The following is a 27401-nucleotide window of genomic DNA, read 5'->3' on the forward strand; positions in this document are numbered from 1 at the left end:
ATTATAATAATATGTTGTTACAACTCTATACATTGGGTTTTGTTCATGTTACCTTATAACCATTGTCTTTACATAGATCTAATAACGTCACCGGTTAATTGCTTATGATCCAGTCAATTTTGTAAAAGAAATTGGTATTTTTTAGCTGGTTGACTTTCATACTTTTATAACTGTTATTAGTTAGCACAAATTTGATACATGTTTCAATAGTATAACCTCATCCCGTATGTAGGAAAACCTTGTGAACTAGAAATTTTTAAATGCTAACATCTTAAACAGCATAAACTTCTTAAATTGTAGACAAGAAACTATCTAAGCTTTAAAATTGGATATATTCGTTTTTTGATACGTTTTAAATGATTATGACATTCAAATTTAAATTTCAAGGAAATACTTTGTCTGAGTATATCACAGAGGGCAAAAATTACTAGTCAGTTCATTCGAGACTAGACTTATCTAGAAATATATCAGAAACGAGATTTTACAGTTTCATTACCGACAAAGTTGCTAAGGTTGCATCGAAGATTATTATCCTTTTTATTGATGGAACTGTAAAATATAAATTAAAAGCCGGCATTTAATTGTCAGAGAATATCTCGCGTCTAAATGAAAAGGTGTGCATTAAAATGGCTTTATACATATTTTGAAAAGTCCATTAAACTACTATAGATATAAAAAACTTCTACCGCCCGGTAATGAAAAATACAAATACTTAAATACCGACACTGTAAAATAACTAATAAACTATTTAATTACCACACCGGTAATTTTTTTTTCCATTTAATAAAGACAAACGTTATATTGTATTATATTTTTTTTTCATATAACAATCCTATAACCATTAAGAGTTAGGTTTAACCAAAGTTATTCTTGGAGACAAAGACAATTAGTTAATTATTTGAATAATTTAATATTTTAATAAAAAAACACAGATTTTATTTGCTATAACCATTTGTAAATTGTTGAGGAAAAAAAATAGTAAAATGCAAATTTGGGTTAGTGTCGGCTAAGAAGACTACAAAATAATATGAATTATTCAAGACCTAATCGAATAAAAGAAACAGCTGTTATGCTAATGTAAAAAAAAAACAATTAAAAATTACTCGATATCCCTTAGGATTTAATCGATTATTACACTTTTTCCATAGCTTTGTCAACTTTTGAAATTTAAGTATTAATTTTTTAAACTGAGAATAATTTGCTGAAAATTGACACTGGTTTTCGACCAGTTGGACGGCCAGTTTTGGACAGTTGTTCCCAAACTCTAATAACTTTAAAGGTAATCATTCATAACTGGTTATTAACCAGTGAAAATTATTTTTAATTTAAAACATACAGTTACCATTTAGGTCTCAAAAGTTGACATAAATATAATTAATTTCTATTTAAGTAATTGATAATATCACTTTGTATAAAAACATTGCTAAGTACAAAAATTCATATTACTAATATTATTAAACCCTGTGCTGTAATTGAGTGGATCGTTTTATGGAAAATTACTCTTGTCTATCAGAGAAAACATTAGTTAACCGAGTTGTTGGCGGTTTAACCTGGACATAAATGGATTTCCCACCGTCTTAACGTGTACGGCTTGTGCTCCGGAAAGGAACAAATTAAAAGTGTTGGTTTTCTCACGGATTTATTTCCATAGGAATTCATCCCACGTCCCGTCCCTGCACAATGCACGTCTAATTTGATAAATTATTCACCCCCGGCATTACACGTATACAATATAATTCTTTCTTTCTTCCTTTTTTTAATTTTTTTTTTTTTTTACTCTCAAACATCGTTAACCCGACGACGTTTCGTTGCCGCGTTGTTTACGAAAACGTTTTGCCCGCAACACAGCACAGCAGTGCAATAATAACATTTCCAAACCTAATTTTCTCTCCCATCTCCTCCTTTGCTGCCCTTTCGTTTTTCCACAACCTGGAAAACGCATAAACGCACGCGTTATCCGTTTACTGCTCTGTTGACCGTGTACCGGGATCTGTGTAGGAAATCCACACGAGCACAATCAAATTCGCACACTCACTGTTCTCCTTAAGACGGCCGCCTTCATGGCCCTTCTGATTTCATGATGTTTCTCCCCTTCTTCTCTCCCTGACCTATCCCACGGTCCTCCCTTCTCCTGCTTTCGTCCGCTCCCCAGCCTGTCCATTGGTTTCTCCTTCCCTCCTTTCTCCTGACCTTACCATACCGATCTAATCCCAATCTAACCTAAACCTAACTGATCTCATATCAACTGTCTGTGATCAAGAGCCATTATCAACTTAAGTCCCTTCAGCATTCCTAATCAACTGTTTCTGATCACTAGGCTCTTATCAGAAGTCGTTTTCTCTCATCTCTCATCTTTAATCAGCGGTCTCATACTAGCATTCGTAACATGCTGATTTTTATCACTAAACTTTTATGATCGTTTTCTTACCATCTATGCCTTTTCAGGAGCCGTCCTCGCCTGCCTCTTATCATTATTTTCTTAACCATAATACCCCATCAGTTACTCTTCTCAGCATCTGTTATCAGGCTATGACGCGAAATCGTTATACGAAATATCCACGCAAAATTTGGAACGACCCCTACCCAAAAACATAATATTACCCATGTTAAAATCCCTCCAAGAGTATCCTAGAGTGGACTACAAATGATAAAAATTGTTTTTTTTTTACACAAAAGAGTTATATTTACATTTTAGGGAAAACCTATAACACATTGCACAGAAAAGAGCTCTTAAATTTAAATAATATAAATTAAACCTTTTACTTTTGGCAGAGGCGAGGTGTGAGGTTTAGTCATTAGGGATTTAGTGCGTTATTTAAATTTGGGTGTGTCCCAAGAGTGGTACAGTAATTAAGGTTGGCGAAAATTTCACATGTGAACTAATCGAAGGAAGCCAGAAACGTTATTCAACATAATTTGCCATTAGATTAAACACATTATCTATTACTGCGCAAACATAGTCATAAAATTGTGATTTGTGTCATAGATACAAGCTCGCCTATTACCTATTTTTTTACATAATCACAACCTGTATATTAATATCTGTTGCACGATCGAGCCGATAAACAGTTTAAAGCTGTACTTTGAATTGTGTTACTTTCGACCGCCTAAAAAATTATTGCAATCGGTATTGCGTTTGACTGTCATTGTAGAATCCTAGTTTATAATATTAGACAACTAATACTCTAGTATAGTTCCTTAAGATAAATGTATATTAGAAAATAAGCGATAAAATGTAGGCCAAACAGCCAACAACAAAATAAAGTGTTACCTTTTCTCTCATTTCCTAAAGGCAATAAAAACTAAGTGTCTTTAAACAAACCATAAGTGTACTGTAATAAAGGCCGCATATCCTGAAGAAGCCAAAGTACGGCTCTGGGTTCTTGTTAGTATTAGTAATTGCGTTCAGGCTATTAACCTGTTTATTATAGTTAAATGCTAGGCAATATAATTGTCCTGGGGCATTACTATTTATAATCCGAGATCTGGCGTTGGATAGAAAGCACCCGAGTCTGAATCAATCCGGAAGAGGCGACTAGAGCTCTGCCCCTTTTTCACACTCACTTATTAAAGGCACCTTAGTAGTCAGGTAAAAGATGTTAAGAAATTTTATTTACAGTACCACCCCGATGTTAAGAATCTGGTGCTCTACCGACTGAGCTAGCCAAGGTCAGTTTCTCATGTCCGTGGCCTATGGTCGGAGGATTTAGAAGACCGGTAGAGGCCTTGATAAGTGCACGCATATCGTCAACGATAACTACTTTGGAGTGAATTAAAAAATATTGTTATGTATATATATATATCAGTACCTCGTTATGTAAATTAATCGGTTCGCCATTTTTTGTTAATTTGTTTAAACGAAAACTAACGAGTATCCACACTACAAGCGGATACATAGGCACATGCATATGTCTTTATATTCAAGTATAGGACCCTGGAACTTTTCGGTACTTTTCTTATCTTTAATCTAGTATCCCTAATATCTTATCGCTAATACATTATCTTAATTTGTACGTCTAATCTCTTATGTCTAAGCCGCTATCTCTATTTTTTATTTCTTTTCCCTAATCTATTATTTCTAATCCATTATCCCTATTTTTATCTCTAATCTCTTTTAGTTAATCTATTATCTCTAATATCCCCCATCCTTCCTCCCCTGCCGCCGAGTGTGACACCCTGCGTTACGTTTCGGACAAATTTTTAGAATGACCCCCAGCGATGAACATGTTAATTGGAACGGCAGAGGAAAAGTTTCAGGCGACACCGCCCAAAAGACATATTATAATACACCGGAAAATGGTGGTTTAGACCGGGTTAATACATTTTTTTCATGAAAAAAAAAAAACAAAGGGAAACAAAAATATAACGCGTATGGAGTAGGAGGGATGGGGGGTGTAAAACAAACGGGCTAGGGGCGGAAGGCGTGTGCCCATACGAAATTCAACCCCCGCACCCCCCGCCGACCGACATGGTGTTTTACACGGGAATTCAATTATGCGCGATTTAAATTTCCACGCAGACGGCTTAGGACCGGCTCGGTTAGAGAGAGGCTTGCGGTGGCCGCGCCAAAGTGCCCCGGAGGGGAGGGAGAGGCACCTGGTACCCCTCGTCACCCCTCCAAAGGGGTCGGTTCGCAGAGGACTTGTCAAGGTACATTGTGAATTATGTACTGGCCGACACCTATACGGTTTTCTCTCCCAACACCCCCCGCCACCCCGATTTCGCCGGTCGTCACTTCCCCTCTTCTACGATACCCCGGTTCCGGGTCGAAGGTGAAGGCGGGGGGGGGGAGCGGAGTCGTTATAACGTTTGAATATTAAAAAAACAGCAAAAAAAAATAAAAACTGCCGACGATATTATGGTCGTGAGCTAATTAATATTTATGCGCGTACGTTCGATATAATACCGGCTGAGCCACTCCACACTTGCCCTTACCCTCCCCTGTGTGTCCCCCTTTTTTCACTTTCGCATAAAATAATGTTTCCGGTAAACAATCATAATATAGTATGTAATATTATGTATATTTGTCGACACGGTGTCGGTACGAATCACCAACGTGGCGAGTGACTAAATCGTCGCCAGTTCCCTGAAAGCGAGATGTCAACCATGACCCAGTCAGCGTCTTGGAGACATTAGACTTTTGAAAAGTATTCTATTTTGTATTTTCATAGATGACAGACCACTGGGTTTCGATACATTTTTCAAAAATATAACCTACCCTCACCCCCCCTACACACACACATCCCCTATGTTATCCCCTGTTATCTTTAATATAAGATAATATAGAGGTAGATTGGGTTTCATACCGATCACATACATCATTTTCTCTTAAACTATAAGAGATGGAGAGTCAATTCTAAGATCGTTAGAATGAGCTCGAGGTTAATTATTATTTTTGTTTACAATTTTAACTGAATTTTTCTTTAGCCACGCAGATCTCTGGAACCCATGGACGAACTTTGTTATTTATTTGGTCTTATTTGAACCACAGTGGCGTGTAAAAGTGCATTGAAGAGTTTCAGAAGTTTATCTTATATAGTTGTTACAGACCTTTAAAGTTGTACTATATTGTCATAATATAGTCGGATTCCCCCCTACAATTTTTTCATTGCTTAATAAAACAAAGTTACATTTAATTACCATACATTTTGCCACCTTTTGTGAGTGAATGGCTGAACAGAATTGATCATATGAGATATCAGTAGATTGGGAAAGTTGTATAGAAGAGTACGCGCAAATATACATATAGATTGGTTGAATATTTTCTTAGTTACAGTGGTCGGAGAGGGGTCGGGGGATTCCCCACTACTACGTCTATTTTCAAACGCGACGAGATAAAGGAATAAATAAGCGGGATAAGTTAGTGTCAATGGGAATTATATTAAAATTACCAACAACCGACAGTGCGTTTGATAAACGAGTTCCAGATTTCGTTGTGTTCTATAATGATGGCTGGCATACCCGTTTGAGTTGGATTTTGTATGATATTGAGTATATTTATACAGTCCCGGTAAGTCGTTCGGAATTCTTTGTGCAATTATTTTTTTTTCTAAAAGACCGGAAGACGACGTTTTCAATAGGGTTTTATGCGTTATATTTAAATTTAAAAAAAAAACCGCCGTTTTTATGCAAGTACAATAAAACCACATTGTTTTTGTATTGGTTAATTTAATTTATTTTGAAATCGTTTGCATTGTAAATAGGTAATAATATTAAAGCTGCGTAGCATAATGCGTTTAAGGGTTTTTTTAATCAAACAATCGACTGTGCCAATCATATGCCATGCTAGTTATTATAAACGAAACAACTGTTTTAATTTAAAAAAAAAAACCGAAATATTAACTATACAGTGTGATTTATCAAAAATAAGATAATAGGGTTCTTTTTTCATAAAACAATTGCAATTCTGTAGCTTTTCTTTTTGAAGAGAGTTTGTTTATGTGTTTTTAAGAATTTTCCATTTACTCTATTGTCGAATTACAGATAATCTAATATACAAAATAAAAGTATTATGACTTGAGATGTGACGACGGCGAAGAACGGTTAAACACTACGTTTGGGAGATAATATTTACAGACATTTTTCTTTTTGATTGTATGTAAAATTATTTTCACAACTGTCTCGGTTTTGGCAACGAAAATAAAAAACCCCATAAGTAGAAACGACCGTGTACAAACGTTTGTCGGGGGGAAACAAAATGTGTATCCGTGACATGTTACAATGTAAAAATAAAAACGGAGAAGGGTCTGCATTTACACCACACATAAGCCATATTGGTCTTCTCTTGCCGACATAAGTTACCCTCGGGATGTCTGGTGTGTCAACAAACGAGAACCTCCGTCTCCATAACCGCCCCTACTACCGTTTAACAGACACCCGGACCCGATTTGATACCCGTCTCGTGCCCGTAAGCGGATAAACACTGGTCCGGGGTACGGTGTTTATTTTTAGAATATTACTCGACTGTTTTCAGCTAAAGCTGAACGGCAAAAAAACACTGCACAGCGAGGTCGAGACATAATATCGGGTTGGATAGAAGATCACAGGTCTGGATGTTGTAGATTAACCAAACAAAAAACATCATTGTTGCTTTTCCCAAGAGGCGTTCAAAACTATTTCTTTACTTCAATTTTTACAGTGTAGTTTTCGGACTTAAGGTCTAAAAATTCGACAGCGTAGCTATTTAGTGAAATAAAAAATGGTAAAACGATTGTACTACATTTGAGTGAACTAAAAATATCAATACACTATTGTAGATGTCGAAATATTCCAATCGCAGTACCTAGGTAAATGATATCATGTAAATTTAGTTGTTACAATACAATATGTGGATCAACTGAATTAAAAAAATGTATTTCAAGGTTATTTTTTATTTTACAGGTCCCGTACGTCCGGTTTTCGCTGTGGTCCACGGCACTGCATCTTTGCCCTGTGACATCACTCCACCCATACCTCACGATCCATTGGACACGGTCATATTGGTGGTTTGGTACAAAAATGAAAAGACGGCCATTTACAGGTAAGAACGCTTAATAAACCGCTTACATAAACCCCGGACCAATATCACTAGTTATTATGTAAGGAGACAATGTTAGGGCGAAAGCGCTCAAGACGTCTCAGTCAAAGCAATAGAGGTTACTGCAGTAGGTGGCTTTGATTAAATGGACACGTTGGGTCAGAGATAAAATTACATAAAATAACATCAGGAGTTAATAGTTTATACTTAACCGTTTAGTAGTTTGGAAGGTTAGGTTATACTAAAATGTTCATATTTTTTTTTAAAAAATTTAAAGCTCTATGAACTTTTGAAGCTTAAACGGTAACTTATATATTTCTTTGATAATTTTTATGTAATACTAAAAATGTTGACAAGTCGTCAACCAGTTTTGAATAGATCATCAAAATGTTCTGCAAATAATTTTCGATTTAAAAAGTCAATTATGCGCATAATATATCTACACGTTGTCGTTTAAGTTTCAAAAGTTTATATTAATCTCACGCATTAATATAACTCAAGTAACATTGCCACATGTCGCATTGACTTAAGTAAACATTCCTACCTTTAACGGTTTGAGCGTTACATTTTAAATGCTTCTAAAACTTCTTGGAAATACATGTCTTAGAAAATAAAAACACACACGCGTTATTAGTGATATTTCTTAAGCGCTTACTTTATATTACATCTACAGATATATATGTATATATATATATATATCTGTATATGTGTGTGTTTGATTTCCTTTCTAAGTAATCGTGAGAGGATTCCGGAAATGTGCCGAGATTAAATCTTGAATGCACGTTAGTTGCAAACTAGATGATAATTGGTGGAAATGAACTGCCGGCCAGCAACGTGATAATATCATAACCTATCTGAAAATATTCTGAACTAACATCAAGGGTTAAGGTTGAGGAAGAAGTATTAAAAAAAAATTATCATTGGTACACTTCATGTAAAATGTTACCAGCAGTTTGAACCAAAAAGTTAATTTTCTTTTATCATCGACATTTTCTGTATTACAATAATAATTATAAATATTATAAGTATTCGTTACAACTAGGTTGTTAGTGGTCTTAAATCATTTTTTTATTCGCCACTTCAATTAAATATTATTAAGTAATTCTCTTTGTGTCTTGTCGTGCAATAGATAAAAATATACAAACATCTGTCACTACAATTGTTAAAGTACTTAAGTAACACCATAAAACCATTTCTTTATGTTTATTTACAAGCTAATAAATGGAAATTAACAAATAATTACAGAAAAAAAAAATAAGCTATCAAATGATAAAATCTCCAACGTGCTATCTCCATCGTAGAATAAATAAAAAATAAAACCTTCCATGTGTTACCTACTATAAATCGTTTTACACGATTTAGTGTGTCCTCAACAATTAGGTTTTAGTGCATTGGAGTTTTTTTCGCTGCAAGGTTGTAATTTCCCCATCAATATTTTTTGTTATGCTTCGTTTGTAGGGTATATCATACGAATAAAATATAAACAAACCGTCTGTTCAATATTAAATACATTAAATCGGGTCAGGTTGATAGTTTTGCGGTCGGTGCTTACAAAAAAAAAGGTTACAGATATATGATTTTCGTTGAATCCACGCTGTAAAAATATTGATAAATCACCCAAGTTTCCACGGGGTACGTTAGGTGCCGGCGAAACCGTTTTTCTATACAACCCGTGTACGTTTATAGGTACATTAATTTACAAAATACAATAACTACAGTAATAATAATAATTACAATAGGTAAACGTAGACGGGCACGTCAGTGTGCGTGTTCGTCACACAAAACACGCTGTTTCCGAACACCTTTAACGGCCGCAGTCACCGCCCCAAGCCCGTCGCCGTATTCGCGTGTAGTCGTCACACCGAAAGAAAACAAGTCTGAATAAGTAATACCATACCCAACCGACGACAATAACTAATGCGCTATTTGTACTGTCCGGGTTTAAGTGGCTTAAGTACTTCAGGGAGGAACCTCTGACGCCCGTTCTTATAATACCTATATTTTGAGAATAAAAATAAATTATATTATTATTTCTAAACAATCAAACCATAATTAATAGAGAAAAAAAACCAACGAATATCCACACTACAAGCAGATACATAGGCCCATGTATAGGTATGTCTTTGTGCTCAAGCGTAAGACCTTTTTGGTACTTTCTTATCTATAATCACTTATCTCGTGTCTCTTATAATTATGATATGATTGTCTCTAATCTGTTATTTCAAATATCTTATCTCTCATCTATAATATCTAATCTAGTATCTCTAATACACTATCTATTTAATCTCTAATCTCTTATATCTAAGCCATTATCTTTATTTTTATCTCTTATCACTTATCCTAATCTATTATCGCTTAACTCTTATCTCATGTTGTTTATCTCTTCTCGCTGAACTCTTTAACAACTCATCTATAATAACTGAATCACTTATCTCCAATCTCTTATCCCTAATCTCATATCTCTAACTGAAAGTGAAAATACAACGCGAAATTGGCGACATGACATTTTTTGTATTCAGCCCGATGATTTGTTTTAACAAATGTATACCGTGCTAAGCACTATGAGCTTTTAGAATTTACTGTTAAAAAGCAGTACCTATTTTTACTTTTTTGTGGTTATAATTTTATTTTATGCATTGATAATAACAAATAATTGTTCTATTAACGAAACGATAAAACGGCCGAAAAATATTAACGTTTGTATAATGTGCCCTGAAGTCATATGTAGTGCACAATTAAATTATAAATTTCCTTAGCGGACATCGAAAAAAGTATTTAAAGTCTCCAATGGAAAAAAGGACTCACCTGTAAAGTCCCTTTACCCGGAAAACGCGTTAAACCGGTGATTAAACATTTATGTAATGTAAACATTAAAATTGGAAAACACCCAAAAGTCTTTTTGGCACGTTTGAAGAGTTCGAATGGATTTTTCCCGGAATTTTCGCTGTCCTTTACACAGACTGGGCGTTTACAATACAATTCTGAAGTTCAAGGTTATTCAGTCAAATCAATGACACGATTAAAGCTTCAAAAAAAAATCCGATACCCTCATAAGTGTACATTCAACCCTTCAGGTCTGGAAATTACACAGGTGGTAGATCTAGAATGGGGTTAACTGTTTAAATATTTCTTAAAAATCAGTCAACAAATACTTGTTAAAAAAAAAAAAAATGAGGGAGGATTACAATTCGACAGTAGTAAATTTCTCAAGTGAACTATCAAGAAGTTTGGTGTAAATATTTTCATTATATTATTAAATACGGCGCATGGCTAATAGTGGTGACAAATTATTATTAAGAAATATTATTTTTTAATTAATAATACAATTTATTGTGTTTGTCGTCACGATAGGTTTTTAGTTTTATTTTATTTTTTTGGTTTTCCTTAACACAATTTCTTTAGTCTATATCAAATACATTTTAACGCTTACTGTATTGATTGTTGGTAGACTTTAAGGAGTTCTACGAAGCTAATTCCTAAGAAATAAATTGTTTAATAACTTTCGTCTATGTCAGTATATTTCCAGAATAATCTGTAGAAGCTTTGTGGTTTTAATGTTTGATGTAAACAATTTTTGCTTTTAATCCCCTTAATGTTTACAGAGCTTTACACTCACTTAATGTTCATTTACTCAGTTGTTAAAATATAGCTACTGTATATATTATATGCGACGCCTAAAGTTATAAAGATTTAACATTTTTGAATAAATTAATTGTATTTTTATTACAATCAAATTGACGAAGTGCCTTACACACACACGAAAAATGCATGTCGACACAGTTTGCTTACTACTCAGTACTTAAGTAAATACAATGGTTCTGATAGGTAAATGTATACAAAACTAAAGTATGACCAAAAAGAATAACTACAAGATTGTCACTATTTTAAAAGTAAACAAGTGTCTTATCCTATTGATGAATCACGGTGTGTATTAAAATATTTTGTTAAGGTATACAAATGTTCACATATCGAGGAGTCTGGAGCTCTGAATATATTATCTAATATCTATGCATTGTTTGTTTATCTCTAATCCCAGTTCTCGAATAGGCTTCCTTCGAGGCGTTAAAGTCAGACAACGATTCTGTCTAGTTCTGTGATTTATAGCAAACAGGCCCGCACCAAAGTAATAATATTATTATCTGCCATCATTGAACTTGGTCAATTCGAACCTTGTGCTAGGAAACTTGTTGAGAATTACATTAACTTCCTAAAGGTGTCAGAGCGCATTAACAACCGATAGAAGGCTTTTAGAAATAGAAAATAATTCCAAACGCTTACAAGTTCCTAAGTTAAATCCGTTTGCCAATAATTCTTTTTCAAACGGCTTCGACCGCTCTCGAGTAAATACAATATACGGTTTACCGGGTTAATTTTAAAAGTTAATAGAGTTCTATAACAATATTACCTCCTCCCCCCCAAAAAAAAGCTAAGAAAAAAAAAATAAAAGGCGTTATAATAATTTAAAACGTTGTAATCGAAAAAGTTTTTAGGAAAAGATAATATCAACAAAATTGTAATTATTATTTTTAGAAGAAAATAATTATTAACGTCTTGGTGTCAACCGAATAATGGGATGAAAACTAATATTATGTGAATTTGTGTTTAAATATGTAAAATAAAAACCTTAATAATTATTACTGTCATAGATGTGTCTTCTCCGTCCCCTCCCAGACCTTTTCCTCTGTCTTACTATCCCATTCTTTGGTCTCTTCCCTGACCCGTCTAAAAGTTGTCTCCTTCCTTCTAACCTGAACCTAGCCTAACCATACCTGTATCTTATCAAGGGCCATTGTCAGCTATTTCTTATTAGCACCCATCATTTGAAAATTATCTAACCTTATATTGTTAGTAAATGTTGTACCTGCAACACATTTCCCTTAAACCTAATTAATTCTACGCAGAAAAAAAACACTCTAATAACTTACCCCCCCCCCCCCAAAAAAAAAAACCAAGAATTTAGTTAGTACGTTTAAACGAAACATTAAAAATAAATGAAGTTATTTAAAAATGATAGCTTAAAATGTTTGTTTTTATTTTTTAATCTTCGGAGACGTGAAAAATGGGCAAAGTAAAAAGTTTTTGAATTTAAATAATAAATGATTCGATAAATTACCCAGAGTACCAATGGACACGTTGGAAATTGAAACAAAAAAAAAAGAGGGGAAGAAATCGAGAATAATGTTTTAACTTTTTTAACGGATAGATAATTTCTGTTAAAAAAGGTAATTTTATTGTGACACTATTAAGCTCAAATTTATACATGACCGGAAACAATTTTATTCTATTTAACACTTGGAACGTTTTTTTTAAAAATTGTGTTTGTCTTAACATAAAATAATATGTAGATGAGACAGAAATAAGAAAAGTGTGTTAATTAATATTTTGAGACAAAACGGTGTTGTTGGAGGTAAACTAATTCTATTTTTTAAAAGTAATTGTACAAAATTCAGATATTTTAAGTAGAGCTGTTCTAGAACAACAGTGTCTGGCTGACGTTGATTTCGATAAGAAGGTGTACTCTTTGGCCGTCCGGCCGATTATTATTTGCAGCAAATCTCTTAAGAGGTTTATAATGCTATTGTTGTTGTTCGGCCGAGGGACGTCTCTGTTCGAAGGGAAGTTATGAAAATGCAAAGCTGAATCGTTAATAGTGTATTATTATTATAAGCTTCAATGCAGAGCTGAGAAGGTATTGTTTTTTCAATGATATGTTCTTATTATGATTTCTATTCATTTCTTTTGCGATCCACGGTATCTTTTAAGCCGCTTAAATATGTAGTCATACTTTTTTTATTTATTAAAATAAAATGCAAAATTACACATATTGAAACCGTATCACATTTTTAGCTTGGCTATGTAAGTGTGAATCAACAGTCAACATGTATCTAACAATTATTTTCATTATGTTGTTAGTAAAGATATATAAAAAACAAAGGTACGACATTAGTTTCTACAGATGATCAAACCTTATCGAATGTACATCTTAATACTAAAAAATGTACAGTTTCAAGCACCACGTGTGTCTTTACAATACTTTAATCGCTATTTTTATTTCTTCCATGAACAAATCGAAGTGTTTATACTTAGAAAACGGTTTTATCACTTTTAGTCATGATAACTTCTGTAGATCTGTAACCACCTCTATTCATCAAATGGAGTTTGACAATTTAATAATAGCCCCATGGACTATTGTCCGTTTTCCCCTGTGCCCTTCAATTGTTTGTCTATATATTTATGGAAGTAAGAACATAATATTATGTACCTATTTGAAAAAAACGATGTTCATACACCATGTTTTATACCTATAAGGGATGAAGATAAAAATGCTGAAAGTAATGAAAAACATAGTAACCTACGAGTATGGGGAAATAATAGTTTTTTTTTTAAACAAAATTCATGTTTCCAAGAAAACGAGTGTCTTCTTCATCAGTGTTGTGGATCACCCTGTGTATATTATAATTAATTTGTAGTATTCCGGTCGGTGATTGCTTGTTGAATAAAAAAAATATGATAAGAAAACAAAACTCCAAAGGAACTAAACAGCATAACACCGCGTTAGCTGCGTGGAAACGTTGTGATTTGTTTTTAATATCATAATTTCGTCGTCGCCGTCGACCGAAAACTGTCCCGGGAAGTTTATAAAAAAAAAAAAAACTAAAAAACAACCACCAACACCACCCGAAAGGGTTATCCGGGCCGTAAACCATTTTGTTCCGGAATAAGATTAAATATTATTAAGACATTAACCCGAACAGGAAGAATAATAATTAATAAAAAAAAACCCCACCGAAAGAAACGCACGGGCGGCAGCCGACGCGTCTAGATAGTTTTTTAATTGACCGTCTCGAAGATAAAACAAATCCAATTTAATTTTGTTTGCTGAATTATTTACTAGCGTGTTTTTCAAATTTATATTTCCCGTTCATGTAAGTTTCCAACCCCACCCCCCTCTTTTTTCCCCAATAGTCTTCAAACTGGTAGCAATAGCTATTTAAAGCCACGGAAAATTTGTAGTTAAACCAATATCTCAGCACAAAAAAAAAGAGGATGTGAATCTGTAGAAACTGGATCCGACTTTGCTAACTTCTGCTGTACCGATTTACACTATAAATGGTTTAGACTTTAGAACTCAAACCAAACGTTTGAGCTGTGCTTTTTTATAAAACATTTATTTTTTTGTATTTTTGTACGTTCCTATGTGTGCGATTTGTTCTGTTTGGTAGGTCACAGTCATGTAGTCTTAACTACTCTATCCCCAGACTGAGAAAAGACAATTTTTTTCATACAATTTGGTGTTTTTTTTTTTTTTTTAAACAAAAGATGTATGTTTTTATTAAAAATGTATTTTTGTTCTTAGGATGAATACGATAAGGGTGGATCGTATGCCTTAGTATAAGTTACCAAAATGTAATAATTAAAAACTTTAGAATTCAAATTGTCAAGTGAACAATTTTTAGATTTTGTTTAAAAACCATCACAGCTCAACAATGATTAAACATGCAGGTAACAAATGAAATGCTAAAAGTAAGTATAAGAAAAGTAGTATGTACATATGTATTAATGTATGTATCTAGAGTAGTGTGTACTTATTCAAATTATTATTATTATGACTAACAAAATGCATATCGAACTTATCTAACCTAACAAGTATTAAACGATAAAGAGATAGGGATAATGACATTTAATTTTACTATAAAAAAAGAATAACAAAAAAAGTACAAAAGTTTAGTTAAGCCAGCTCGACGGTTCAACCGTTTAGAAGGTATCGCAGATCCAAACATAAATAACAAATTATATATATTTTTTTTATTTAACTTAGGCTATCTGTAAAAAAAGCGTTGTTCTTACGCGCAAAACATATTGCAAGAAAAGCATTGAAATTCAGTATAGTGTTGTAGGTAGATTTTACTTATTTAATTGATTTTAGTGTTTTATTTGAAATAATATATACATTATAAATCACTAAATTCATAAAAAATCGTTTCTATTTCTAGAGTTCACGTTCCAACGTCGATCGACAGGTATAGTAAACAATCGGTTAATAGCTATTATAACGGATTTACGGTTAGAAATACACTTTGAAGTAATAATTTTGTCTTAAACAGTAAAAAATGTATTTAATCATTTGATTTAATACAGTTATCGTTTTAATTTTTTATCAGGTAAACTTTTAAATAATAATTTCTTGGCTCAATTATTTATTGCGGATTTAACTTGAATAATCATTTGTCAAACAATGAACGTTTGAATAATGTCTCAATAACCATTTAGATGACGTTTTTTCTTAATAAAATACGACTGCTCTTATACTACAACATTAACTTAAATATTTTATTTGTTCAATTTGTTAACGTCGAAACAGCACAATCGAATTCGGAACACTTCGAATAATTTTACGGAAAGAAAAGTTTGCATTCGTTAAATTCTATAAAGTATATAGATAATAGACAATTTTACAATTAAAATTTATTATTTTTAGAAAATTATTATTTATTGATAATAATTTTCTAATAAATAATAAGTAATAATATAATAATATTTTCTAATACACAACAATTTTCTTCTCTTCTACAATTAATTATCTACAATTAATCATAATAATTGTCCCATGGGTATTTCCATAATAGCCTCTTACAAACTATTATCTAATATTTTAGATGTGGCTAATAAAAGACCTTTGTGCGCCCTTTTAATCTTAACCGAGACAACCGCTGCAGCAGCAGCTGTGTGTAAAGATAAACCGTCCCATTTTGTGGCGTCAGCCGATGGCAATCGATTATACAACTCGGACAAACTTTTACCTCGACAAGCCGACGTGGTCGTTTGTGACGAGGACTTGCGGTGTCATCTGGAGAAAAAAAACTTTACCCAAAAGAGTGTACCCAACTACCGTCGCGCAAAGGTTGACTGAAAGGTTGTTGATCATTTCGAACTTGATCCATTACGCGATATTGTTTTGGCCTAAGTAATAACGCAGTCCTAGTAATATTTTAGTTTCTCCACTTTTCTCTCTGTGTGGAAAAGTTGACTTTTAAGTTATTGAAAACAAAAACGTTAATTTTAGAAACAAAAACGGCAGCTCTCTCGCATAATATACCAGGTTCAACTATAATCTTACCGTCGAACATTGTGTGTCCTCCCCTCAACTGGGACCAACCGACTGAACCTAACCTAACCCACTCCTTATTACCATATTTTGAAAAATTCCCAATTAATCACCAACACTTCATTCGCCCTAGATCGTAACTATATTTAGCCAATACAAAGCATGGGACTTAAAAACAACTTTATTAGTAATTGAATGTCAAACGGATAGATAGCGCTGTTCTCTCAATTTGGACGATTCGGAGACATGCTATGTAAAAGAGTTTGTCCCAGGGTAACGGAGCAATAGCGCACTTTCCAAGATTTAAATAACTTATGTGCCTGAGAGAAGTCATGTGACCAACAGTTTCCCCTCATTGATGCTGTATAAAATAATAATATCTTATGGACCGAATTTGATTAAAAAAAAAGAGCCGCTGTTTGGACGCCTATCACAAATTAGATGAAACCAGATAGTGTAGCAATGTAATTGCTGAAAATTTTAACAATCCAAAACCCTCCTCAACTGTGATTGTTCTCAATTGTTTTGGTAAATTTTACTTTAGGCAAAGACTAAATTGGAAAGCTATTATAGCTATTTAAACGAATAAGAATTAGATAGTCACCAGATTTCAGCTAACTAACTAATTAACTGTTTTGTTTAAAAAATTAAGGATTGCGTTTTTTCGCCTCAACTCAAACTGAACGTTTTTAGTATTCAAATTCGTTCTAGTTGTAATATATTTAAAACCATAAAGCTCCCTAAATGAAATAACAAAAATTTCAAATCGAAACACAGACTAGTACAGCTGTTGTCTTTATTTATACGGTTTATAGCATAATTTAGTCGAATAAATAACATTTTGAAAAATGTGAATGCATCGTGCTTCCTGGAAGTCGTTCGGAATCGATCACTATTAAATGTTTTTTATGCGCCATCTAACCGGATAAGAACGCTGAGCGTTTAACTTGTCGTTTTTTTATTATTTTTAGGTCAAGACTATAAATATCCTGAAAACATCCCTGATAATATGGATAAACTGTTTACTGTCGGTTATTGCTTTTTATCATCGTTGACCACGACCATATTTTTATGGCATTTTTCAACCGCTCGTGTAAATCTCGTTGCTCAGAATTTATGTGTCGTTAAAATATGCCTTTGAATGGAAAATACCATCCGTCCAAATTTTTAAATGTCTATTTCAAAAACAGTAAACAAATGAGATTAGCTCAATTTTGACCACCTAGGAGTTCTATTTATTGCAGCGTAATAATAATGTCAGTTGTCACAACATATTGTTATTAAAATTAAAAAATATACTTGAGCTGATGCAAATACCAACTGAGCAATGATCGTATTCGGAATTCTTATTATAGTACATCTGAGGTGATTTTGTATTCTTATTGAAATACTAAATTGTGTATAAACAAAAACTTATTAAGTGTAATATTTAAGATTATAATTTTAGTTGCGCTATACAAATGGATACTACTTAAATAACCCAAAACTATTGTTTGGAGGTACTTTTCGTGTAGGTATATTGAAATTTCAATATTTGATTTGTACAAAATATGTTCTCATCTAGTTCATTCACTATCTCACTAATAGCTGTCATAAACGAAGTTTACTCATAGAGTTTTATCATTTGTGAAAACAGCAACAGAGTCACAATTTTTTTTTAAATTTAATTCCACCAAATTTCAGAGGTGCTACTAATGAGCGGTTTCCTCTCTCATGTTTTTTCAAGTGTATTTTATTATTCTATACTCAAATTTACTTATTTTAGTATGTACTGTATAGTTTGTAACTAACAGAAATTTAAAATAAAAAAATGAATTCCAACCTTAACATTATTCAAGTTGTCAGTATTATAACCTTTGGGATGGATCCTGGTAAACTTGTAGTGGTTGCTAGTGAAATTGTTGAAGGTCTTATGCAAAATCCTGTTTTCCTATCTATTATGTGTTCTACATTAAGAATACTTTCGAGTATAGATTTTATCAAGATTTGTCTTGTATATAGTTTATGAATTAAGAATCGATTTCTAAGTTAATCAAATTTTTGGTATCACAAGTACCTCTCTTTCCACACCCTTTTTTTTTAGAGAAGCTTTGGAAGCGGGTAAAAAAAACCAGGTGAGTTTGTTAATCTGGGGCATCACACTGTCCAGGGACAAGTCTGCGGTTTGGAAACCATTAACAAGTATTTATTTTTTTTGTTAATTAAAATATTGTCCGTTACTAAACATCCCCTTCAACTGGAATTACTGAAAAGTCCTGTGGGAACCAATTTGGATACGGACTCGTTTAATACCAAAAGTCTTTTTATTAATAAAGTTGTTATTTCTAATATTTTTGTCGGAATAAAAATATATTTTATAATATATTATTATTCAACTCTTAATTATTGCGATTCTCCATTATTTGAACACCAAAGTCGTGCAATGGTATACTCTAACTTGTACTTAGAAATAGTTCTGGGATGTTGAATAACTTAAAAAAAAAACCCAATAGCATCGCTGTTCCGCATCAAAGCGAAATCGGTCAAAATAAGTTAATTATGTCGATGCGTTTAACGGGAAAATTTATACTTTCAATAACGTTTTCCAAAGGCGAATTTATCATCGGATAAGTACGTTATACCGGAAGCGGTCGTACCCCGGAAACTAGGACGTCCCTAATGTCCCGACCTCGGGGATACTATTATCTCGGTTTACTTGCGGTTAGTTCATATAATAACGGCGACGATAAAACCAATGGACAATAAATATTGTATATTACAAAAAAGGCCACACCATACAAAAATTAATTTGCTTGCGAAAATGTCAAATTTATCAAAGTGTTCGAGTAAAGGAATCCAGAAACGTCAGAGGCGAAGTGTACATTCGAGGATATGTTTTGGATCCAACGGAAAGGTTCCATGCGTTTCCTAATATTCTATTAGACAAAAAAAGTACAACTGAGTGGCGCTATAAAATAAAACTATTTGAGCGTTTTTATGGAGTCAATATAAATTAGTTTGTAGGTCAGGTTGGTATTACTGCTGTAGAAAAAGTACTTACCTATTTAATGCTCGGACGGTACACGTGTAAAAACGAACAAGACAAAAGGTATTACTTATGGGAAATAGGTTTTACATTTCTAAAGTTCTGCGTTCAAATTTTTTTTTATAAAAATCTTTATTTTTTGTTGTGGGAGTCTGTGTTCTTACACAATACAAAAGTCTTTTGCAATGTGTAAAAGGCTAACTCTATTGGCCGAAAATTCACTGACTTATTAAAAATGTGCATAATTTGTCTAAAGCTCCTGTAAAAATATTTGTTTTCTTAAATTATAAAATTTCCACAATTTAAGGTGTTAATAATTATTTTTTAGTTTAGGTAACAGCTAGTTATTTAGTAATTATAAAAAAATACGTTAAAAATAAAACAGTAGTAAAAATAAATAAAATAATGATATCACCAATAAACAAATAATTTTTATAAACACTATACAAATGCAAAAAGAGATAATAGTAAATAAAGACAATTATAGATTACAACTAATGTAAATTACGAGTACAATTATTTTGTTATTATTAATTATTATAAGTAAATTATAATTATTAATTATTATATTTGAATTATAACTATTCAATATAATGCTCCATTCTGGTAGATTAGGATAGAAGTGACAAGTGAGTAATAATATAGTTGTGGGCTACTTAGTTAAAATGAAAATATATTTTTCAAGGACTTAGAATTGTTTTAGTTGTTTTTAAAACCGACAACATAGTCTTAAATACACCCCAACTGATGATAATTTCAACACTTTGGGAACACACATGTTTTAGTAAAAATATGAATTACAACCGAATATTTTGTTTTTAACTTAAAAAACGAGCATAACACGACATGTACTTTTTATAAGCATTTTAGTGATTTTATTTATTTTGGACTAAGCAAATACAACTACAGTATATTTAGCAATTTTTCCGAACTTACCCAAGCAATGGTATGGTTTATAATTGTTGCTTTGGACAAAACATTATCAAAGCTTTGAATTGTTAAAAATCTATCTCTCTTTCTCTCTCACACTTCGTTCGAAAACATTTCAACGTCGATTATTTTTTGTTTTTGGATCACACAAAATTTTTCAGTCAGCACACACAAAATATTCTTTAGAAGGAATTAAGTCGCCTGTTTTACTTTTATCCGAAAATCGCATTCGATGCAAACAACTACTGGTAGAATAAATGATCATAACGAGATGTATTCGAGGATAGCTCGGCAAATCTTAATTCATCAACGAGTTTCTTATGGATCGACTGAAAAGTGTCAATCCAATTTGAGGCGATAAAACCCAAAATTACAGTGTTTTAAGTCCTAGGGGAGAAAACGACAGCTCATAATAAGTTGAACAAACACTAATAATGTAAATAACAGTTAATTTATTAACAGTAATTCGAATATTTACAATAACACATTGCCAACTGCATCAAACTCTTTTGTATTATTTTTCAATTTGAAAATACTTCAACAATTATTAAGACCGACCCAATGGGTACCAAACAGACCATTAACTAAACTCTGGCAATACGATTTTAGGTACCGCAAAGCAATTTATATTGATACACTAATACCAACGAAAGCAAAACTAATATTATGAATTTTAACAATTATTATGATAATATTCGTATGCATGTGCAAGGTGATTCGCATAAAATATGAGTCACTATTTTTCTCTAAAAAAAAGCTGCAACTTTATAGTGTTTCTTTTTGGAGACACTTTATTTTATGTTATCTTTCAACATTACAAAACATTCGACTTTTTATTTTTTTCCAGCGCTCTAACGGTCTCAGTTCAAATGGCCCTCTCCCTTCCTCATAACTTTTCCTCGTGGCATCGTATACCGTCCTTATTATCCTTTGTACTTGCTAGTTTATTGACCTCAATATGACAAGAAAATAAATGTCTTCCTTTGCCCTTCCAAGATTCGGCCATAATCTCCTTCCTGTTTACTCTTTTCTTTTTCCACACCGTGCTGCACCTCGCACGAAGAACCCACAATCCTATGTGATTTTTCGCCATCTCCTTTTTCATTATTCCAACACTTACTCTCTCTTCTAACATAAACTATATTTTTAATTTGTCCTTTAATATGGGTAAGAACAATCACGAACCTTCCAACATCCTTAACGCTCGTTACTAAACTGACTAATACTTCAATCGGCATTTAACTTTAGTGTTGATCATATTTACGGTCGATGAAATTTTTAGTTTCCCTATGAAATTCACCGGCTTTCGCGTGTCAGTGGCACGACTTGGAAATATATTTTATCACAATACGGTTCACACTCACTTGCCTCGGGGATTGGCAATAAAACCGTTATATTTACGACGGTAAATCCGGTACACGGGCTCGACTTTTAAACGGGTTTACGATCCCAGTCGTCGTCCGTACAGGATTTCCGAAGTGTGTACTCCAATTTTGTAACTTAGAGTGTGTTAAAATACAATAACTATAATAATAATTGAATCGGGGGGTTCGCAGTGTCAATAAGTAATGCCTATGATGTCGTTTACGGCTACGACCGATTTTTAATATGATCACGTACTCGGGGCGCTCGTGGGAAAAGCCAATGTAAGTGTTCCTTTGAAAAGTTTCTCCAATCTTATCGGTTACACGGTGACACTATTCCACAGTAGTTTAGGGCAGCAAAAAATGGACATATTTTAACATAGATTTTATGTAATTGCTCTGGATATAAGAAACTTCATGTCGCCATTCTCGCGTTACACTTTAACGCGATAAGAGATATGATAAAAGTGATAACAGCTCAGTGATAAGAGATTAGATATGTGATAAGAAAAAATTATAAGGGACAAGTAAAAAGAGATAACGTGTCCGCGATTCAATGTTCTTATAACTAGATTTAGTTTTCCAATTATAAATATCCAATTTGTTGCTACTTTAACGGTTCCCAAAGCGATTTTGAATTTTTACCAACTAACATGTACCCACCATAAATGCGTAGCGTTTTATAGCAATATCGTTTGTCTATGCTGTTTGTCATCAGCTGTTGTTGACGGTTGAAAAAAAACAAGTCGCACAGCATAAATAATTAACAGAAGCCTTAGAGAAAAACAAAACCAATAAATTACAGAGGTGAATTTCTTTTTTGTTTAAAATTCCTTTAAACTTCCTAAAAGTATAATTTTTGTTTTGTTGCCGAATTGGAAAACTTGTTAGATCAGATTAATGTAGTCTTTGTAGTTTCCTTAGAATAAAAAAAAAGTTCCCGTAAGTAGGTTACAACTTAAGAGAATATTATAAAAACAATTTAGCGTTGTAGAGAAAATCAAAGGTCAGTTTCGATTCCAACAGAAAAATAATCCTATACAATGGGTTTTTGGATCTTTTTAAAATAAATAATTGCAATTTTGTAGCTTTTCTTTTTGGGGCATTTTGGTTGATGCCAAATTCAAATTTTTATCTTTTTTCGGTCAGTGAAAAGTCAAAGTTTTCTGCAAATTATTAATAATTAAAAAAATTAATTATATATATATTTATTATCCGGTTATTTTTTTTAAGTTCGCAGAACTCTGGAAAATACCGAAAACGATAAACATTTCATAATTTTTTTTCCAAAGTAAAATATCATAATTAAAACAGACAGTGAGTGTGTCTTACGTTAGATGGATAACCCTGTGTAATATATATTACATATAAAAATGCATAACTAACGACTTAGCGAGAATAACAGCCGAAACATAATTAATTAACATGCATAATTTACAAAAACAATATTGTCACGCACATATGGTCTAGGCCGAATGTTTCGACGAATTCTGATAGAGTGGTTTTTATTAATTATTATTATTACACGTTAGCCAAAGGCACGGTTGTAATAATACTTATTCGAGTGTTGCGATATTATTATTTTGTATTATAAACAAGCCACTGCACAGCATGTGTACACACAAGTTATGTTTTTATTCATTTTTACTGCAAGCCTAAAATTAATTTTAACACATTACACAGGGCAGGTCCCCGCTTAGAGGTAAAAATGGTACAAAAAATGCTGGTAGTATATTTACAAAAAAAAAAAGTTTTACATTCGGCAAATGCGTTTGAAATTGTTTTCCTATCAATTCTGTTATTCATTTTTTCTATTTTACTAGCACTTACAATCTCCAAACAACTTCCATCTTCCTGTCCCGACCCCGCCGCTATACCGACTTTTTCTTTTCTATTCGAAAACGGGCTAAGATGACCGCAAAAGAAAAAGAAAATTACATAAATGTTTTCCCGACGTTTAACGGCGCACTTTTGCACTTTTGCCGGACAAACACAAACACACACACACATGTTGTAATGCGATTTGTTTTGTCGGACACAATGAAACGTCCAAATAAAACGAGACCGCCTCGCAAAAAGAGATAAAGGATCTGCCAGCAAAACGCGTCACATTTCAAAAGCAATTTACTCCTCGGCCCCGGTTAAAGTGGGACTACGGCCGTTGAAAACGTGACATTTGGAAATCGCGCGTCGACCCCCTGGCAAAGTCAAAAACGTTTACTCGCCATTGTTCGGACACCTACTTGGGGCTGGCTGTCCTTCGTTGTGCGACGATTACCTATTGTTGTCCGCGTGGACCGAGTGGGCTTCACAAACACACAATATAGTGCCATAGTGCCGGGTAAACCCGTCATGTAAACCCGGTACGATTGGTGTGTGTGTGTTTGAGAAATGTTTGAAATACCCGAAAAGATTCTGTGTGTTTCTTGGAAACCTTTGAAACCCGTAGGATAATCTCAAATCTCTCGCCTGTATAAGCTTGGCGATGCGGAGCAAAAATCCTATCAATTTCACTCTCAACCCTTCGAAATCGAGAAGAAACCTAAAAAAAAGTACATAGCTTTCGGCTTAAAATTACAGCGTACATACCTTTTTTGAAAATAGTAAAATTACTTACGAAACATTCTTTTGACATAATACTCGTATGTATTACCGATTAAAACCTTTCCCCCCAACCACCAAAAAAAAAAGGGTTAAAAAAAATAATGTCGATTTACCTGTTGATAAAAAAGGAACCAAAACCAATTAGGGTCAATTCAAATCGGATTCACCTTTGTTCTGAGAATATATGATTTTAAAAACATGTTTTTCCTACTCTATGTACTTCGATGTGCTTCTATAGCACATCGAAGCGTTTATTTGAAAGTGATTTTAACATATTCGGTTATAATTATTATTCCTAGTTCAAGCCTATTATTACTATTTCAAGCCCGCAACTTTTAACGCCATTAACAAATTGACGGTAATTTACCGGCATAATAGTTGTGGTCTTTTCTTGTAAGCACTAACAAAAATACTTAAGGTGTACTACCGCGCTGCTCTGTTTTTGACGGTTATTTCGGCTGGGCACGAATTCCCCTTTGGGCGGCGATAGTACGGAAGCGACAAAAACGTTGTCTAAATGTAAATACATAACTTATGGGAATAATATAGTCCAATTATTATTATACCTACATAAGACGACGGTGAGCGCGTCCGACCTGTAATTATAAACTCGGATGTAGACGCTGTGATAAAAAAAAACAAACAAAATAATTACCCTTTGACAATTACGACTCGAACGGGGCAAAAACGTCTTCTTCTCCGAACGTTAATGCCGTAACCGGAAACGTTTGGCGGAAGTACAAAGGCGGTGCACGGTGCAATGGGATGGCTGCAAGGCGTTAAGATCTAATGACCTGCCGCCCGTGTCCTGTAGGTTACTGTAGGCAGGTCTCGCGGTCTATATATTATACGAGTAGTATATAACGGTGTCGTCTACAGTGCCTCTTCGCCCACCGACTTCGTTCTTCCCTATCTCAAGGCCGACTTAAAACAGTGTCAAAGAAATACACTAAACGGCGACAATACGTTCGCCGATGAAAGGCGAATGCTGTTTGTGAGTTATGACTTGACGCCACCAACGCTACGGTGTAAGGCTTCCGGATCCGGCATAATGTAATTTGCATACACGCCGGAAAAACGTTTAACCTCTGTTAGTCGAAGAGAGTTTTTTTTTTTACAGCAAACGGCTTTAACTTTTATTATTTGCTATCGCGATAAATGCGACAAATAAATTCGGCGGTACTCAAAACCACTAACCTGGTAGAACGTACAAAAATAGACTATTCGAGAGAAGAAGCCAAAAAAATAAAAGTTCAAAAATCAGAGAGCACAAACGATAATAAAAATTGGCCACAAAAGTTAGAAAGAAATATAATTTTGAAAAAGGGTCAACCATCTAAAGATTTCGAATGTTATTTAAAATTAAATAAATAAAAAACCTAATTTAATATTCTATAAATATTATAAAAAATGAATAGCTTTTATTTTTTAAAAAAAATGGGTCATTTCCTTTACCATACCTATATAAATAATTTAATGCTTAATTTTAATGTGCATTTTGTATAAACTGATCACCTTTAACACCGTCATTATGCATTTATTTTATATGCATGTCCGAAAATAGTCCTTTGTGATTTACCAAAATAGGGAAAAACCAGAAAAGGGAATGTTTTCAAAATGGCCCACATTTAGTGTCCCGCATTTTTTTTCCAAATAGATTACAATAATTTATAATTTGTTTTCTTTAATTTTTACTAACAAGTGACCTATATCTTTGTGGTTTATTTTTTGTACTTGTATAGTTATTATTATTTGTATGCACTATTACTCATAAAAGCTTACCTAAACAGAGGCTGGGCTTTTTCATGCCCACCCTGCTATCGGTGCTACCGTTATTGTACCGTCATGCAATTTTGACATAGATCTTGTTACGAAAACGTACCGCAGTTTTACGTGGCGCTTTTGGTGAGGTCCCGATGGCATTGGAGTAAACGATTTGTACGAGAAATCTTAGCGCCTACAACGGCGTTGTTAACGACACGCGATTAAATTGCGCGGGTGAGGTGAAGCGAAACTTCATAAAGAAAGTTGTCGTTCCGTCATATTATGTCCAGAGCAAAAGATGACACGTCCGAAATGTTATTATCTCCCGGTTCGTCGGCAGCGGAAACGGTTCATAAAAAAAAAACCACAGCAAATAAGAAGATTATCACCCGGGCCGGAATAGGCCAAGAAGGTGGTCGAAGGTCGAGCTATGTGCGAGGCACGTAAAATATTGTACGTGGCCCATAATATTCTATTATTATTGTTATTGTATTACAAAAGAAGACGGAGCTAGCGTTCTGGTCGGATTAATCAACTTTTTTCCACCGTCTTTGCTCTCACCTACTCCTCCTATTGCGCACCACCTGTCGTTTGTGCCGTCCCGTCAGCGGTCCGGATAAAAGTTTTGACTTAAGTCCGCGAGACGGGTGTTTCGGGGTTTTTCCGTTTTTAATATTGCGTTACACGAGTCATTACACGACGACGTCGGGCCCGACCGACCCCAGCCCCACAGCGGTATTATCGAAAAGAAGAATAATCGGGAGGGTGGGGGGGAGGGGTGAAAATACCAGAAGGGTAGGAGGTGTCGAGAGTGGCGGTAAAAGTATAAAGTTGTCGTTACGTGCGGTCCGCACTGGATTTGTAATAACTTTCTAGGTGTTCCCGGAAGAAAACCCGTTAACGAATCTCTCCCCGAAGCAAAACTTTATATTTATTTTTTTCCCCTTCGGTCCCGTAACAAACGACACGGGAAGAAAACACACCTTATACTGTTTGCGAGCATGTGTGTGTGTGTCTATGCCGGCCGCGTCTCGCTAACAAACGATTCACCGTAAAACGAGCAATAAAATGTGTTTCCAATCCAATAACGGT

At 33.8% G+C, this 27401-nt stretch overlaps 1 protein-coding gene across 2 annotated transcripts in view; it reads left to right on the plus strand.

The window, feature by feature from the left end:
- LOC126847734 (nephrin-like) overlaps positions 1-27401 on the plus strand; it is a 333468-nt gene that overhangs the window by 249351 nt on the left and 56716 nt on the right. For both annotated transcript variants that reach the window (XM_050588115.1, XM_050588116.1), the window contains exon 2: positions 7381-7519. In XM_050588115.1, coding sequence (XP_050444072.1) covers positions 7381-7519 — 139 coding nt within the window. The remainder of the gene's footprint in view (positions 1-7380; positions 7520-27401) is intronic.

This window comes from Adelges cooleyi, unplaced genomic scaffold (genome assembly GCF_023614345.1).
Source record: "Adelges cooleyi isolate 19-005CV unplaced genomic scaffold, UGA_ACOO_1.1 ACOO_flye_CR_arks_rails_tigmint_CR_PRNA_118, whole genome shotgun sequence".
In the NCBI taxonomy this organism is placed as follows: Eukaryota; Metazoa; Arthropoda; class Insecta; order Hemiptera; family Adelgidae; genus Adelges; species Adelges cooleyi.